This window comes from Mesoplodon mirus, assembly GCF_964341445.2.
Source record: "Mesoplodon mirus genome assembly, chromosome: 14".
Lineage (NCBI taxonomy): Eukaryota > Metazoa > Chordata > Mammalia > Artiodactyla > Ziphiidae > Mesoplodon > Mesoplodon mirus.
Genome location: NC_138990.1, coordinates 1,784,066 through 1,800,583, shown reverse-complemented (window position 1 = coordinate 1,800,583; position 16,518 = coordinate 1,784,066). Strand labels below are relative to the sequence as shown.

The 16,518-nt window shown below is 49.9% G+C and overlaps 1 protein-coding gene across 1 annotated transcript; it reads right to left on the bottom strand.

The window, feature by feature from the left end:
* Window positions 1-1,390: 1,390 nt before the first annotated feature.
* On the bottom strand, window positions 1,391-11,917 carry BOLA3 (bolA family member 3). Its single transcript, XM_082641862.1, has 4 exons — window positions 11,799-11,917; window positions 9,538-9,661; window positions 7,341-7,429; window positions 1,391-1,635 (listed from the first exon to the last, which is right to left on the bottom strand). The coding sequence occupies exons 1-4, from the start codon at window positions 11,850-11,852 to the stop codon at window positions 1,570-1,572; spliced, it is 333 nt and encodes a 110-aa protein (XP_082497988.1). The 5' UTR covers window positions 11,853-11,917; the 3' UTR covers window positions 1,391-1,569.
* Between the last annotated feature and the right edge of the window lie 4,601 nt (window positions 11,918-16,518).

The following is a 16,518-nucleotide window of genomic DNA, read 5'->3' as shown; positions in this document are numbered from 1 at the left end:
GTTTTACCTACATACTTTTATTTCTTAGGGAGGTAAGAGGGATCTTAAGAACTGATAGTGACCAGTGATTTCTCTGGTGGTCAGTTCCATGAAACACAAAGGAGGAGTTTGGGGAAGGAGTGGTGGTCAATCTGCCATCGCTATGGTGACAGGTCACGTGGAGGACTGAGAGAGGCAGTGGATGTGGTTTCTCAGAAAGCTGTCCAGTGGAGAGACGGGAGCAGGAGGGCACGAGCCACACTGTGAGGGGTGGGTGAACCCATCAGGGCTCTTGGTTGTAAGCGACAGATACTGACCAGGCCAATGTAAGCAGAAAAGAATTTAGTGAAAGGATATGGGGATAATCAGAGAATTTCTAGGAACACTGATGAAGCAGCTTCTGAAAATGGGCTGGAAGAGGAAGACTGGCCAGAGCCCAGATCATGTTGCAGACACAGTGACCACCACCACGGACTCCAGAGACAGCGGCCTGTAACACTGACACCTCCCAGAACACTGGACATTGCTGCCACAGCTGCCAAAATGGACACGCCACTGCCCCGCTTCTCAGCGTCACTTGCTCCCAGTGCAAAGTTCAAGGCAGATCCATCTGGCTGAGTCTAGACCATCTGCCTGTGCCTTGTTTGCCAAGGAGCTAGGAAAGCAAGCCTTTTTAGCTTCTGACACTGGACGCAGGCTCAACCTCCCACCAAGATGCAAAGGGTGGGGGATCTTCAAACGTGAAGAAGACCCTGATCCAGGCAGCCCACACTCCTCAGAGTTCACTCCAGGAAGTAAGAAACTTGAGGGTCCAAGATCATTCTTGTAAGAAGTTTGGAGGGAAAGGGAAACAGAGTGGTGAACTAAGGGAAGAGCAAAACCAAAGGGTCTTTCCTTTTCTTTTTGGTAAAATTAAGGGACCTGAGCAGTTTCACAGAGGAGAAGAAACAAAGTTTCTTGACAAGACAAGGAAGCTGGCACCCCATTCGGCCTCTAGCACCAGGACAGAGCTGTTCAAAGACAAGACCACTTTGAACACAACGACATGCTTCTCAAATAAAGGAACTAAAAGCATTACTCATGACTCCTCAAAAATTTCATATAGTCTCTCTTGGTCTGCTTCTTATTAATTACATTATCCCCATATTAAGAATGTTGCCAGGACTTCCCTGGTGGTGCAGTGGATAAGACTCCTCGCTCCTAATGCGGGGGGGCCCGGGTTCAATCCCTGGTTGGGGAACTAGATCCCACATGCATATCACAACTAAGAGTTTGCATGCCACAACTAAGGAGCCCTCAAGCTGCAACTAAGACCCAGCACAAATAAATAAATAAATATTTTAAAAAAGAAGAAGAAGAATGTTGCCTAGCGCAGAGCAGGATTAAATAAATATTTTTGTAATGAAAAAAATTTTAGCTGTCTGTTGCCTTTAATTAACATCTAAATAGATATCATACTCTTCTCTAATTACAACATGGAAATGTCCATGAACAAAATAGATAAATTGTTTGTCATAGGCCTAGGAAGGAATGGTGGCAATAGGATACACCCAAGGTTTCAGCAGCAGCATCTACGCAGCCAGGGCGTGGTCAGTGTTTGGGGACAGAGGTGAATATCCGCAATCCGTGCATACTTTTGATTTCTTCTTTTAGTGCCTAAGGAAGCAGAACAGCATCATCATTGTTTGTTTGTATTCGACACTGATTACATACATATATACATATATTACATTTATATAGCTCTATCTCTGTAGGAAACTTTGCACACACTTTCTTTAAGCAATGTTTCCTTTTTATTTTTGGAATCAGTATTGAAGCCGGCTCAAAAATCAAAAGGCATAAAAGGCATGCAGTAAAGTCTCCCTCCCACACCTGTCCCCCAGTTTCCACCTCCAAACCAAATAGAGAACTGTTGGTATTTTCATGTGCATCTTTGCAAGGATTTAAAAATGCATATTCAAACTAATATTAGTATATATTCCATCCCAATACCTTTTTTAAACACAAATGATAGTATTTCAAACACACTGTTCTGCACTCTCTCTTCCCCTAACACTGGGGGTCTTTCCATATCAGGCATAAGGCACGCCCTCATTCTTTTTTGTATCAGCACAGCATCCATTATATGTATCCATTCCATTATATGTATACATATGTAACCATTCCACATATGTATTCCACATATGTATACATTCCATTATAGGTGTCCTAACTTTTTAGCCTGTCCCCTAATGAAGAACTTTCAGGCTGTTTTTTGTGTTTTGCTATTTTTTTTTTTTTTTTTTTTTTTTTTGCTGTACGCGGGCCTCTCACTGCTGTGGCCTCTCCCGTTGCGGAGCACAGGCTCCGGACACACAGGCTCCGCGGCCATGGCTCGCGGGCCCAGCCGCTCCGCGGCATGAGGGATCTTCCGGGATCGGGGCACGAACCCGTGTGCCCTGCATCGGCAGGCAGACTCTCAACCACTGCGCCACCAGGGAAGCCCATGTGTTTTGCTATTTTCAGCAAAGAATAGCTGTTCTTTAAAACCACACTGGGAGTTCCCTGGTGGTCTAGTGGTTAGGATTCCACGCTTTCACTGCGGAGGCCTGGGTTCAATCCCTGGTTGGGGAACTGAGATTCCACAAGCACAGCCAACATTTTAAAAAATTACTTGAATAAAAGAAAATATACAGCTTCATGTAAAAAAAAATTTTTTTTAAATAAAAAGATAAAACCACACGAATCAGCACCAATTCCCCAATTTTACTCTAAATCAGAAAATAAAGTTGTAAATTACGAGATTTGTTTAGGGCTACAAATGATGTCAGGGCCCAAGTGTAAATGGGCAACCACAATCAAATAGATATGTAGCTCCTGCAGTACCAGGAGACAAACTGCAGGACCTGAGTGAGACACGGGAGTCTAAGTCCTTTTATACTAGGCCCAAGACATCGCAGTGGGGCGGACATTTTTTTCCGGTCTGTCCAGCAGTCTCCCGTCTCCTTGTCCACTTTAATTGTGTACTTCTGGTGGGACTACCAGCTGACCTGTACTGAGGAAGCTATGTGCCCCTGGACCAGCCTGACTGGTCCAGGGAAGGCACATGACTCCAACTGGGTCAGTCAGAGTCTTCCCTGGGAGTTTTCAGTGTAGAGCCTTCTCTCTTGGTCCCCACAGATATACCTTGTCTTATTGCACTTTGCTTTACTGTATTTTGCAGATATTGTGTTTTTTCACAAACTGAAGGTTTGTGGCATCCCTCTATTATCAGATGATGATTAGCACTTTTTAGCAAAGTATTTTAAAATTAAGATATGTAGATTTTTTTAAGACATAATGCTACTGCACACTTGATAGATACAATATAGTGTAAGCATAACTTTTATATACACTGGGAAACCAAAAAAATCCATGTGCTTGATTTATCGTCATGGTCTGGAACCAAGCCTGCAATATCTCTGAGCTACGCCTGCATACTGGAATGTTGTCACTTGGAGGCAACTTGGAGTCCTCTTCCCTATCAAGAAGAGAAAGCCCACCTCCAGGAGGAGAAAATGAGGCCAACATACAGAAACTGGAAGCTCAGAAGAAGAGAATATGAAAGAACAAGCAGACGAACTTAAGACCCTGAATCTAGATAATTTCATTACATGGGCCAATTAATTACCTTTGTTTGCTAATGCTCGTTTTAACTTTGTCTCTGCCACTTACAACAAAGAGAATACTAACACATGCGGTCAAATTTATTGAGTCAGAAGGTTCCTTAGAGATAATCTAGTCTTATCTCCATCTTTGACAAAAAAAGAAATAGAGTTTACCCCTTGTCCAAAGTCAGCAAGTGAGTAACAGCAAGTGAGACAGAACCTGAACCCAGGGAATCCTGACATCCTGGCCCCCCCGATGCCAGGAGCTGTGGTTGTGTTGGGAGCCAATGAGCTGCCCCACCATCTCCATATTCACAAATAAGCCCCTCAGCTCTGCAGATAAGCAGAAATGCCCCTGGAAAAAGCCTCATGTCACTGCTGCGAGAGGGAAACACAGTGCCCTGAGCCACATGCTCTCTGCTTTCTGCAGGCCTGGAATGTTCCCTAGAGGCTGTCCCTGTGTCTCGGCCACAATTCTTAAAGCCTCTGTGGCTAGATGAGGGCCCAGTCACAGCTTCACATGAAAGACCCTGGACAGAGAAACCATCCAGGCTTTGATCCCTAAGCCCTGTGCACTTCCCCTTCCAGGTCCTTCTCCTCACTCTCTTGCAGCTCTCAGAGGGCTCCCCAACACAGGTCACAGGATCTTATAGCTACAGAGGGCCTTAGAGATAACTTGGGTCACTTTAAATAGGTCAGGAAACTGAGGCCCTAGTGGGGAAATGACTTGGCCAAAGTCCCACAGTTTATAAGATCTAGAGTAGGTAAACATTTTTCAGCACCCGCTACGCCCATGGCATTAGGCTGGGTGCTGGGGACACAAATGAAAAAGGCATGGGAAAATGATAAAAAAGGTAAGGAAAGTAACTCAACAAGAAATGGATTCAGCACAGACAGTGATGGATGCTGTCGGACCACAAGCCAGCTCAGCACTGTTGCGGGTACTGTTAGGAAGAAGCGTTTGCTACTGCACTGGCCGCTGGTGGAGGAGGTAGCCCAGGAGAGGGACGGCTGGAGGTGCGACAGGCACAGAGGCACAGGGCACTGGGCCCAGGAGAGCAGGTGAGGAAAGGCTGGGAACCTGCTGAAATTCACCGGGAAAAGCCTGGCTTTGAGTCAGGCCCACGGAGGGGAGACTGTGGCCGACCACACAGAGGATCGGAAATCCCAGAGGAGGGAGGGACCGGGCTCCACGGGCAACCAGGGTGCCCACCGCAGGGTTCTGAGTAGGGGAACAAGGGCAGAGGCACCCTTTGGGGAGGATGATGGACAACAGACAGCAAGGAGGGCAGAGAAAGGGAGAGGGCAACTGCTGTTTACCAAGCACCTTCCCCATGCCAGCACAAGGTGGGCACGTGCGGCCAGCACCTCACTTGATCTTCGCCAACGAGGAATCTGAAGCTCTCGTCGCACTGTAATGTGCGGAGCCGGGATGGACCGGTTCACCCGACACAGAAGGGAACACGGTGCTTGCTCTCCTCTGTGTGGCTGCTCCCCAGGGTAGGGGCAGGATGGATGGGGAAGGAATCCTCATCATCCTGCCATCGCTGGGGCCTGGCCCAAAGGATATGGCAGTGACGCCCTCTGCCACTGCCTCCTGCGTCACCCACCCCACGACAAGCAGTGCTTGGCCCAGCAAAGAGGCTGCTGTGGTAACCCAGGCAGTAGCTGCTCCAGGTTAAAAGTATACCAATGCCAGGAGGTGAATTCTCTGAAATGGAAAGCCTTTCAGGCATTAAACATTTAATTTCTCTGTAAATCAATAACAAAACCCAGGCCAGCGCTCCTTACTCTCTATAAACTCTCAACAAATACTGATTGAGCTGTTTTATGTACCGGGTCCTTTGTTAGGTGTTGGGGACACAGCAGTGAAGAAAACAGACCTGGGTTGTATAAGTGAATCACTCTGCTGTACACCTAAAACGAATACAACATTGTTAATCAACTATGCTCCCGTGTAAAATAAAAATTACAAAAAAAAGAAGAAAAGAAAAAGAAAACAGACCTGGGCCTGGCCTGCATAGTCTGCTTCCAGGGCAACGACAAGTGAGCAAGGCTCTCCAGCTAGGCCGGGGCCAGGGAAGGTACATGCTCAGTAGGGGCCCAGAGGAAACCTTGAGCCCAAGATGACGTAGGTGACATTCTCCCAAGCGGAGGAAAATGCTGCCCCCTGAACTTGGCGCAGGTTCCTCGCAGCATTTATAGGTAACAGTGATGATGATGGTGACAGCGGCTGACATTTATGAAGGACTGACCATGTGTCAGACGCTGTTCTCAGTGCTTTACACGACTTTACCACTAGTCCTCAGGAGAGCCCTTTGAGGCAAATCCTATTACTCTCTCTGTTACAGATTAGGAAACTGAGGCACAGGGAGGTTAAGTAACTTGCTCAAGGTCACACAGCAGAAAGTAGCAGAGCCCAGATTTGAAATGTGGGCAGTCCAACTCCAGAACCTGCATCCTTGTAACCATGGCTTCAGGCCAGGGGATGTGCTGTACTTAACAGCACCCCCCGGAGCCCAGTTGCACTAGGCAGCCTGAGTAGTTTTGATAACAAAACCCAAAGTCCTACCAGTTGGGGATGATCTGGGCCAGTTGGGTCTTCCCTGCCTTGTCTTCTACCTTGGTTCCAATCCCTGGGATCACATGGGGCTAGAACTGCTTCTGGAGGACAGAAGTGGCTGCTGTTCTGCCCCAGACTGCCCGGTCAGACGACCAGCATGCCTTAGGGCTGTACGTGCCCACATCCAAGTGAAGGTGGACTCCACGAGGATTCCAAAGATGGATCCAACAAGGAACCGGACCACAAAGGGCTCGCAGGGCCAAGGGATGGTGGCAGGGACCTAAGTATCCAGGACACAAGGCAGAAAAGCCTGGAGTCAGACAGTGGAGGGCATTCATTCCCTGCCGGGCAGACGGGAAGGCAGCACTTGAGCCTGGCAGAGGACTGAGGGAGGCGCAGCCCAGGCAGGAGGTCGCATCTGGACAAAGGTCCTCAGGTGCTTGGAGAGACCGATGGGCAGGGCCCAGAGGGAGGATCTGGGCCGGGAAGGGTGGGGAAAGGCCTGGAAGAGCAGTTTGGAACAGCTGGACTCGGCTTTCACGACCAGAGCTGTGCTTTGCAAAAGTTAAACTAGTCCACAAAGTGCAACTTTCCAGAATGATGTCAAACACACTGGCTGAATGGGGTGAGTTTATAGACATAGGCCCAAGGGTCAAGGCTGGAATAAATTCCAAGTAAAAGAAGCATAGAAAATGAATACATTGGGCCTTAGTCTGGTTTACTCTGACGTTCCAGACCCCTGCTGTCGTCACTGGGTCTGGGGCCGCTGGAGCAATTCTCAATCAGGCCATCCTTCAATTTACCCAGTTTCGGACGACTTTAGTAGTCCTAAAAGAGGCTTAAAAACATGTTCAAATCTACAGAAACATATATATTTTAGTACTCCTGTGTTTACTGTTCAATAGGCAACAATCACAGTATATGGTAAACATCGGTAGCACTGCGCAGGGAAATGCAAAAGAACTAGTGGGCGGCTTGTTTTCAAGTTTGAATAAAATTCAGATTTGCCTGCAGTCCGATCCCAGATAGTTCGTTGACGTTTTTCTCGGATCCTGAGTCCTGTTCACATGATTGTGGTATTGCATTAGTCTTTCCTAGGACTGGTGGTACAATACCATCCGCACTTGCAGGCCCTTTCAGATGCGGAGACCAGTGGCAAAGCCTCTACTGACCTGATTTACCATCTGGTGCTGCTGGACAGTTCTCTTCTCCTTAAATTCTTCTGATTCGATTTGAATTTCATACATTGCCCCACAGCCTCCTGAAATAAATGTGATTTGAAAGTGTTTCAATTATTAAGTTACAGCAGCCACAGTTCCTTGTGTCCTGGAAGTAAGTACCACACAATCCAAAGAAGGTCTGAATGCTATCATTCAGCAGAAAGTTGCTAAGATTGTTAGAAGATCATGGCCCACAATCTGACCACGGCCTCCTCCTGGCAGACTGCCTCAATCCAAAACATGCTCTTCCTTTTGTAAGGCACCTGCACTGCCCAGAATTTTGCTTTTGGGGTAGGAAAGATAAGGCGCAAAACATGTAAAGCCTAGGAAATGTAGGTTTTCCTACTGTTCCCTTTTATTAAGCCAGCAAATGCCATGGAAGAAGGTGGGAGGGACTGAATTTCAGTGCTCCACCTCCCAAAGGACTAGCAATTGGTATTTTTAAAAATGCAAAAACACACTAAAATCTGATTCAAAAACATGTGCAATACTATCCAAAATAAAAGGAACAAGGAAGCGTGAGAGACAGGGACACAGCATGACAATAAACAGTGAAAACATGCTGGTCACGGAGCTGGGCTCTCCAGCACCCCTGCTCTACACGCAGCATTAAGGGTTTCCCCCTGGGCTGCGGCAGGGAGCGGGTGGCTATCCGGGGATGCTCTCAAGGCAGAGCTTGCGTGGACCCATCCACCCCCAGCCCGAGCTTTGTCTCCACATGGCTGGAGAGCTAGTGCTGACGACTGATGCTAATAAAACGTGCTGCTCCAGCATGACACAACGCGGCAAGAAAGAACTCAATAGCCTTTGTTAAGATTTTTCCATGGGTTCTAGGAGCCTAAGCTTTGGCTAAACCAAGGTTCCTAGCCTTGATCCCCTTTCTGCACTCTACCCAGGGCTAGGCAGAGTGAGACTGGAGGTCAAGTTCCAGCTCTCCCCTAACTGGGCCTGAGGCAGGTACAGGACTGGTGACATCGAGACCTCAGCACTGGGACTTCCCTGGTGGCACAGCGGTTAAGAATCCGCCTGCCAATGCAGGGGACACGGGTTTGAGCCCTGGTCCGGGAAGGTCCCACAGGCCGCAGAGCAACTAAGCCTGTGCTCCACAACTACTGAGCCTGCGCTCTAGAGCCCACAGCCACAACTACTGAAGCCCGTGCGCCTAGAGCCCGTGCTCCGCGACAGGAGACGCCACTGCAATGAGAAGCCCGCCCACCGCAACAATGAGTAGCCTGTGCTCGCCGCAACTAGAGAAAGCCCGCGCGCAGCAATGAAGACCCAACGCGGCCAAAAATAAATAAATAAAATTAAAAAAAAAAAAAAAAAGGCCTCAGCATTGCCCTGGGACCCCTGCAGAGGGCTCACCCAACCTACCATTCCAACAGATCTTTAGATTGGTTAATTTCCTAGAGTGTCCAGAATAAAACTACTTTCTAAACTTTCTCCCTATCCTTGTAAATGTTATGTTCCCAGAGAAGCCAGTAAGCCCTCGAGCAACGCAGAGTGACAAAGACTGGGTCTGGGTGTGGGAGATGCCACCCCTGGCCAGCTCTTCCACATGTGTGTCTAGATAAAGGCCTTATCTTCCCGGTCTGCTGCGGGCAGAAGCCGATATCCCAGCCCGCTCCTAACTCACAGTCAGCCTGAACTTTGAGGTGCCAGCGGCCATCTGAGAAAGGCAGGGCCTGGCTGGGGCTGGTCACTGGGCTCAGGACACAGTCTGCCCTGGGTTCTGGCTCCGCCGCCTATTCCCTGTGAAGGGCCAGGCAGGTTCTTAGACCTCTCTGGGCTCGTCTTCCTGGAGTCTGTTCTAGCTCTGCCATTCTAGGGTGTCAGAAGAATGTGGGGACATTAAAGTCTGGCTCATCTCAAAGTCAAATTAAAGGCTGTGGACCTGAGCCCCAGGGTGACTGAGAGAGACCTAGTCTGAGCTGCACCAAGCTGGCAACCACAAGTCCTCGCAGTTCCCCGCCCATGTTTCTGCATCCCCACCTCCACCCTTCCAGCGGGAGAGGCCAAGGTCTGTGTCCAAAAGCCACACGTACTGAGAAGCCACCGATGGCGAGTTCCTTCCAAGCCCCCTGCCCTCTACCCTTCCAGTGGGTAAAATCTTCCCAAACTCTGTGGGAAAGATGAGAGAAAACTTTACCTGAAATGTCAGTGACTTTGATAGCTGTGGCTCGAGGAAATTTTTCTTTGAGAATCTGGGTCACTTTGAGCTCCCCCTCCGTCTGCGAGGCAAACATGCGCTGGGCGCAGTGGAGAAGACGAAGCTGCCACAGAACAGAGGAGAGTCACTGTGCAGGCCCCCCCTGCCCTCCCCTGCAAGGCAGGGCCCCGGGCTAAGTCAGGGGGACTGCATGGCGTCCGATGTCCATTTAAGCTCCACAGGATGCAGAATAAACTTTTTTTGAGGGGGGAGTGGAGTTGTAAAATAACTCACTTTGACTCTAGAGATAACAAGGGCCTCAACTTAATTCAACAGATGTTTATCCTCATGATAGTGAGACACTATCATGATGACGGTTTAATAAGTGAGGGACCTGAAGCACTAAGTAATAGGCCAAGGTTGGATCCCTTAGTAAGATGCAGAGTCAGGAGAGGCCGGGCAGCAGCCTGGCTCAGGCGTGCCCTGCTTAGGCCAGCATGCCATTGACCATGTACTGATGGGGCCAAATGCCACCCACGCTTTAGGCCTGATTAACATTCTACATTCTCTCCAGTGGGAGGTAACCCTGTGACCTACTGCTCAATAAGCCAGCTACCCTTTGCAATTCTGACTGGGAGAAGAAACAGAATTCTATTAAAGGACCTGAAGTCAGAACATTTTTAGATTATTTACCACTGGCAGTAACTCTCCCCCCTCCCCCAATGGCTACCCTGAGGACCCAGTGCTTCTGACGGGAACGTGCCTCAACCCTTACGGAAGAAAGAGCACAAAACCGTGTCGGCAGCCCCTTGGCTGGGCTGAGCACATGCTGAAAGGGGAGACTGAAAATAGAGCATGGCAGGCCTTCAAGGTCAGGCTTGGAGTTTGTTAGACAGGCTTCTTGGTGCCAAAGTAACAGTGCCTTTTGAAGCAAGTCAGGAAAGATTCCCAGATAACGGTTTCAATACAAAGGGAGTAGTACCCGGTATCCCTAACTGGGGGAGGAAGGCGGGTGGGGCGCTGTTCATCAAGTGCTGGTGCTGAAGGTAACATCCCTTCACCTCCTCAGTCCTGCCCATCCTCAGGCCTTTGCTGACGGCCCAGAGCAGGGGCCTGGGTTATAGAACCTCAGAGCGCCCTCTTTAAAATGCCCTGTGCACTGACTCTTTCACCAGCTGGTCTTAGAGGCCAAGACTGGGTCTGTCTTCCAGAGCTGAGCCAGGGCAGACCCTCAGGAGGACTTGGGTTATGGATGTATGAGTGAATGAACGAACGAGCAGGGGAAGAACCACACGATTCAGGGCATATGTGCTGGGCACCTGCAAAGAAGTCCTGATTCCAGCAGGCAACTGAAATGCAGGGCAGGAGAAAGATCTGGAGGGAGGCTGGCTGAGCGATGTACACAGGGACAGAATCTTAAGCTGTGGGCCTGGGTAAGACTGGGGGGCGGGGGGAATGGGACCTCCTCTGAAGACACTGCCCTGGGGGGCAAAGGCAGAGGGTAGCCAGGTGGCACGCAGAGGCAGCAATCACTAAGGAGTGAGGGTGGTTAGCACTGCTGACTCCTTGGGAGAAGCCTTTTCCTCATCTCAGCTGATCTGCAGGCAGCGGCCTTTAAACCAGTAATCTACTGACAAAATCCCCGGAAAGCCGACTGTCCGCTCTGAATGTCACCAGCAGAAGTGCCCTGCATGCGTGGGGGAGGCAGGTCCAAGAGGAGGAATGTGAGAGGAAAGCGAAAGAAGTGGATGAAGTGAGGAAAGAATGAACCAGAAACGGGGGAGAGAAAATCAGCAGGGCACGTGGTGAGTGCCCTCGGCTGGCTTCCTACCCCGGAAGTATGGGATCTGGGGAGGGTCAAGGCCACAGAAGCCAGGCGGACTTTCCGGAGCCCTACCCAGGCAACAGTCCCCGGCACGCACGCCGCGACTCCGGGCTATGAGTCCCATGTCTTCGGCTCAGTAAATCAACATTGCTTTTTCCGTGCCCGCTGTATTATGACCATCTCTTCCCCTCGGCCTCACCCCCCACTCCGATCGGGAGCTCCCCCAGCACGCGCCGGGCCTGACACTTCTCCCAGTGCCCGGAGGCGGGCCCACGAAATGAACGAACCAACGAGTGAGTGAATGAGAGAAATGAACGGCAGGCCCTGGGCCCTGCGCGCCGCCCGCTGTGGACCAGTTCCGCGGCCGCGGCCGGCCCCGCGGTCCCAGCGCAGCTTCCGCCCAGGGGAGAGCAGCCCGATCCCCACCCGCGCTCACCCGGCGGGTTCCGCGGAGCAGAGGCGCTGCCGCGGCCGGGCTCCACGCCGCCATGCCCGGCCGACGCGGCCCGCCGTCTGAGGTCGCCTTGTCGCCCAAAAGACGTGGAGCCTGGGACCAGGGCCGCCGCCGCCGCGGGCTAGGCCGCCCCCTGCCGTCCGGAGGCCGCGAGCCGCCCCCGCACGCCCCGCCCACGCCCAGGGCCCCGCCCTCTGCCCTGGCTCTGGCCCGGCCTCCCCTGCCTCCCAAGCCTCGCCCCCAGCGGGTCCTTCCTCCTCTGCCTACAAGCCGGTGCTAGGTGCTCGGTCCTGCAGGACTTTCCCTCGTCCCAAGGACCCTGGGGCCCTAGGTGGAACGCCTCCATTCCAACTCCCCACCCGAAAACTTGCTGCTAAACTGAGGAGCTTGGGTTTCTCCCTCCAGGAGGGAACCAGGAGAGGATTTTAAGCAGGGGAGTCGTTTTCAGATTCGCGTTTTGGAAAGATCACTCGCTCCTGCAAGGAGCGGGGACAGGAGGCTGAGACGGGACGAGAACAGGAGTCCCAAGGCTACTGCAGTGGTCCGAGGGAGACGTGAGGCCCGAATAGAGCAGCAGCAGCAGCAGGGGTGGGAGGGGTGCACTGAGACACCTGGGAGGGGAATGGACTGGAGCGACCCGATTGGCGGATGAGGGGATGAAGGCAGCAGGGAGGACTCTCAGGGTTCTGGCTTGGACGGTGAAATGAGTAGAGAGCTAGGGTTGGGGTGAAGGGGGTCGACTAACTCAGTTCTGGATTTGTCTGAGTCTAAGGCCTGCAGGACACGGCCCAGCAGAGATGCTGCTGGAAACACAGACCTCGGACTCTTCACAGTGCAGTGGAAAACTGACACCATCAGGGACCGGTATTGATAGGGACTGAGTAAAGGGACAAAGTAGGTGATTAAATAGTTAATCCCACTGAGGAATCATAAGTAAAGAAAAAAGTATAGAAGACCCCGGTAAGTTAACGATCACCCAAGAAAGTAGGTTTGCTTAATCACAAAACCAAGCAGGCTTGCCTAGCAACAAAACCATGCAAGCTTGCCTAGCAACAAAACCATGCAACAGAAGCATGAGACATGCCCCAAAACAATAAAACAATGGTGTAATGAGACCCACATCCTACCCAGTAAGTTCAGGAAGTTGATGATGCCTAAGACATACTTCTCTGCACGCACTGAGAACAGTGATATAAGGAAAAGGTGACATTATACTGAAACCTGAGATGATTTATCACATTTTAGTATATGTTACTGCCTTTATTTTTATTTTATTTTATTTTTTTTGTGGTACGCGGGCCTCTCACTGTTGTGGCCTCTCCCGTTGTGGAGCACAGGCTCCGGACGCGCAGGCTCAGCGGCCATGGCTCACGGGCCCAGCCGCTCCCTGGTATGTGGGATCTTCCCGGACCGGGGCACGAACCCGTGTCCCCTGCATCGGCAGGCGGACTCTCAACCACTGTGCCACCAGGGAAGCCCTGTTACTGCCTTTTTGCTCATTTCCATTGTGCCACGGCAGTCCCAGTTTGACCACGTAGGGACAAGAAAACTCCCCCGCCTGACATGGAGGAGGAACTGATGACGGAAGCTTGACGTCGACTGAAGAATGAGGAAGAAGTTGGTCTTCTCCCCCTCCCCACTTCTCCTTTGATCACAGAACTGTAGCCCACTAAGCTCTCAGGGCGGCACCCTCTTGCCAGCTGCTTGTAACCTCACAAGCATCCTATTCTAATAAATCACTTATCTATCACTTTGCCTCTTGCTGCATTCTTTCTGCGCTGAGCCATAAAGAACCAGAGCTCCTTGGAGCCCCGAGACACATTTCTGAGGTTTCAGTATGATTATCAGCAAATCTGCCCCACTGTTGGAATACTTCAGATAGATATCAAAGCCAAAACTCAGCCAAGCCCTTTCTCCAGTAGGATATTTGCAGCAGGTGGTCTGGTACACACTGAAGGATGTACCAGCTCTTTTTCGTATTGCATTCTGGCTTATACAATCAACATGTTCGGTGTTGCACTTGGGTGGGTTGTGCAAGCAGACAGGGTAGTAGGTCCCCGGAGAAAGAGAATCAGGCATGGCTTTCTTGACATGAGCCATTTCTGGCCTAAGTCATTTTGTGATCTAAGCCTGGCCACAGCGCTTGCCCTTGAATAGGTCTCAGTAATTAATGATCTTAAGGAAATAAAAGAATGCAGGAACAAACGACTGTAACCCAGCAAGAGAAGTAACAATCGCAAAGATAATAAATCACTTATAAAGACTCCCAGTTCTGTTTCAACGGTAAAGATTAGCCTGGCACCCACTCTTGAGTTGTTTTGCAGACTTCAAACACCATCCCCACCCGCCTTGAGGGCTCAGCCACCAGATCAACTGGAAGCTAAGAAATGATGTTGATCTATCCTGACCCTCGTGACTTCAACTAAAACTTTGACTGTCAACCTGTGCCCCAATTCTAGACTGAATTCTCCTCTGCTCAAGTCCCTTCATGAATATGCATGTACCCTTAGCTTAAAACTTCTCCAGTTTTGCTCTTGGGGACATACTGCTTTGGGAAAGATCCCCAGTGTTATTACTTGCTGCAATAAATCCTTCCTTCTCCTCCTCTTTGACTTGGTTGTGTCATTTGGCTTGACACCCACCAAGAGGCAAACCCAGTTGTGGGGTAACAGTTGGACGTGAGACAAGATACATTTACAGACAGCCTTCTGTTCACACTTCCAGATAGAAGTAACAAAAGGAACAGGGTAAATAGCTGGACTTTGCCTCCAGTGGACACTTTAAGAAAACAGTAATGGCAGGGGCAGAGAGGAGTTGAACCCTGACCACATAAGAGACAAAGAGACCACATATTTCTCATTCTCGAGGTCTAGGAGACCTTCCCGACTACACATAGTAGATGATGTCAACCTACCCATAGGCCTCTTCAATAGAAGCCATCTTGGCTAAGAGATGCACGCACACAGGAAGGACCCTGAGATAAACCAAATACGGACTCAGAGCCAGTCAATGCTAGATGACTGGCCAGAGGAAACCAGAAAGAAATGCCCCATATTAAGTGATTCAAACTACCACGAGGGCACGACTCTGAGTCCGCCTGTGTCTATCCACACACACTCTTTTTCCTCCTAATAAACACTTTGTTTCACTACTTTCCATCTCCTTGTGGAAATTCATTTCTAAAAACCGACAGGCCAGAGCCTTGTCACTGACCACTGTCTCTGGTGGTCTAGTGGCTAGGATTCAGCACTCTCACGCCATGGCCTGACTTCAATCTCTGCCCAGGGAACCGAAATCTTGCTTCCAGCCACTGCAGGCCAAGGCCACCTGATATCAGATGGACCTACAGCTGCTGTTTAAAGTGATCAGCTAAAAGTATGCTCATTCATTCTAGTATTAGTTGAATGACTCCTATTATTTTATTTTATTTTTTGCGGTATGCGGGCCTCTCATCGTTGTGGCCTCTATCGTTGCGGAGCACAGGCTCCGGACGCGCAGGCTCAGCGGCCATGGCTCACGGGCCCAGCCGCTCCGCGGCATGTGGGATCCTCCCGGACTGGGGCACGAACCCGTGTCCCCTGCATCAGCAGGCGGACTCTCAACCACTGCGCCACCAGGGAAGCCCCACCCATCTTTTGAGTCAGTCCAAGCCTTGTCTTCTCCAGGGAGCCACCTCTGACTGCCCCACAGTAAACTAAGGGCCCATAACTTCTGCATAACTTTTACTACACAAAATAGCCCTTTAGAACTATCAATTTATGTATATGTCTGTTTTTCGCACTGGTCCATAAACTCCATGACAGGATCTTGCTTTAGTAACCTATGTCAAAGGCCCAGCACGGCACGGGACAAAAAGGCTTTGCACTGACTGACAGTGGTTTAACAATTCTAGCTCCACAGTATGAATCCGAACCTTTTTAGACAAGGATTTTCAGAACAATCTCACCATCTTGGGCTTCCAAATTAGTTCCAAGATAACAGTTCACATAATTTTTTATAATAGAAGCAAATCAAAGGCCAGTTTTAGGACTTGGATGAAAAATGCAAAAGAGGATTGGTGGCATAAAAAATAGAGTGAGGGACTTTCCTGGTGGTGCAGTGGCCAATGCAGGGGACACGGGTTTGAGCCCTGGTACGGGAAGATCCCACATGCCGCGGAGCAACTAAGCCCGTGCGCCACAACTACTGAGCCCATGAGCCATAACTACTGAAACCCGCCAGCCTAGAGCCCATGCTCCGCCACAAGAGAAGCCACTGCAATTAGAAGCCCACACACTGCAACGAAGAGTAGCCCCTGCTCACCGCAACTAAAGCCCGCATGCAGCAATGAAGACCCAACACAGCCAAGAATAAATAAATAAATTTATTTTTTTAAAAAAGGCCAGTTTTACTTTATGATTAGAAGCATAATGCCTTTAGTCTCCAGAAATGGGTCTATCCCTTCTGCATTTACTCTTTTTGCCCTGAACTTGAGATTCTCTCCTCTTCACTTGTATCAGTCCATGATCACTCCCAGCTTTCATACTTGTATCTGAGCTAACTGCAGAAAATTCCTTAAGTAGGATCTATTTGGATACATCTTTTTTTTTTTTTTACCTCATTGGGATGATTTTTTAATTGCAGTCATTTTGTTTTACAGAGTCTCCTAGCACTCTTGAGTACACAGAACTTTTACAAATGCAAGCCAGAGAGAAAGAGACCC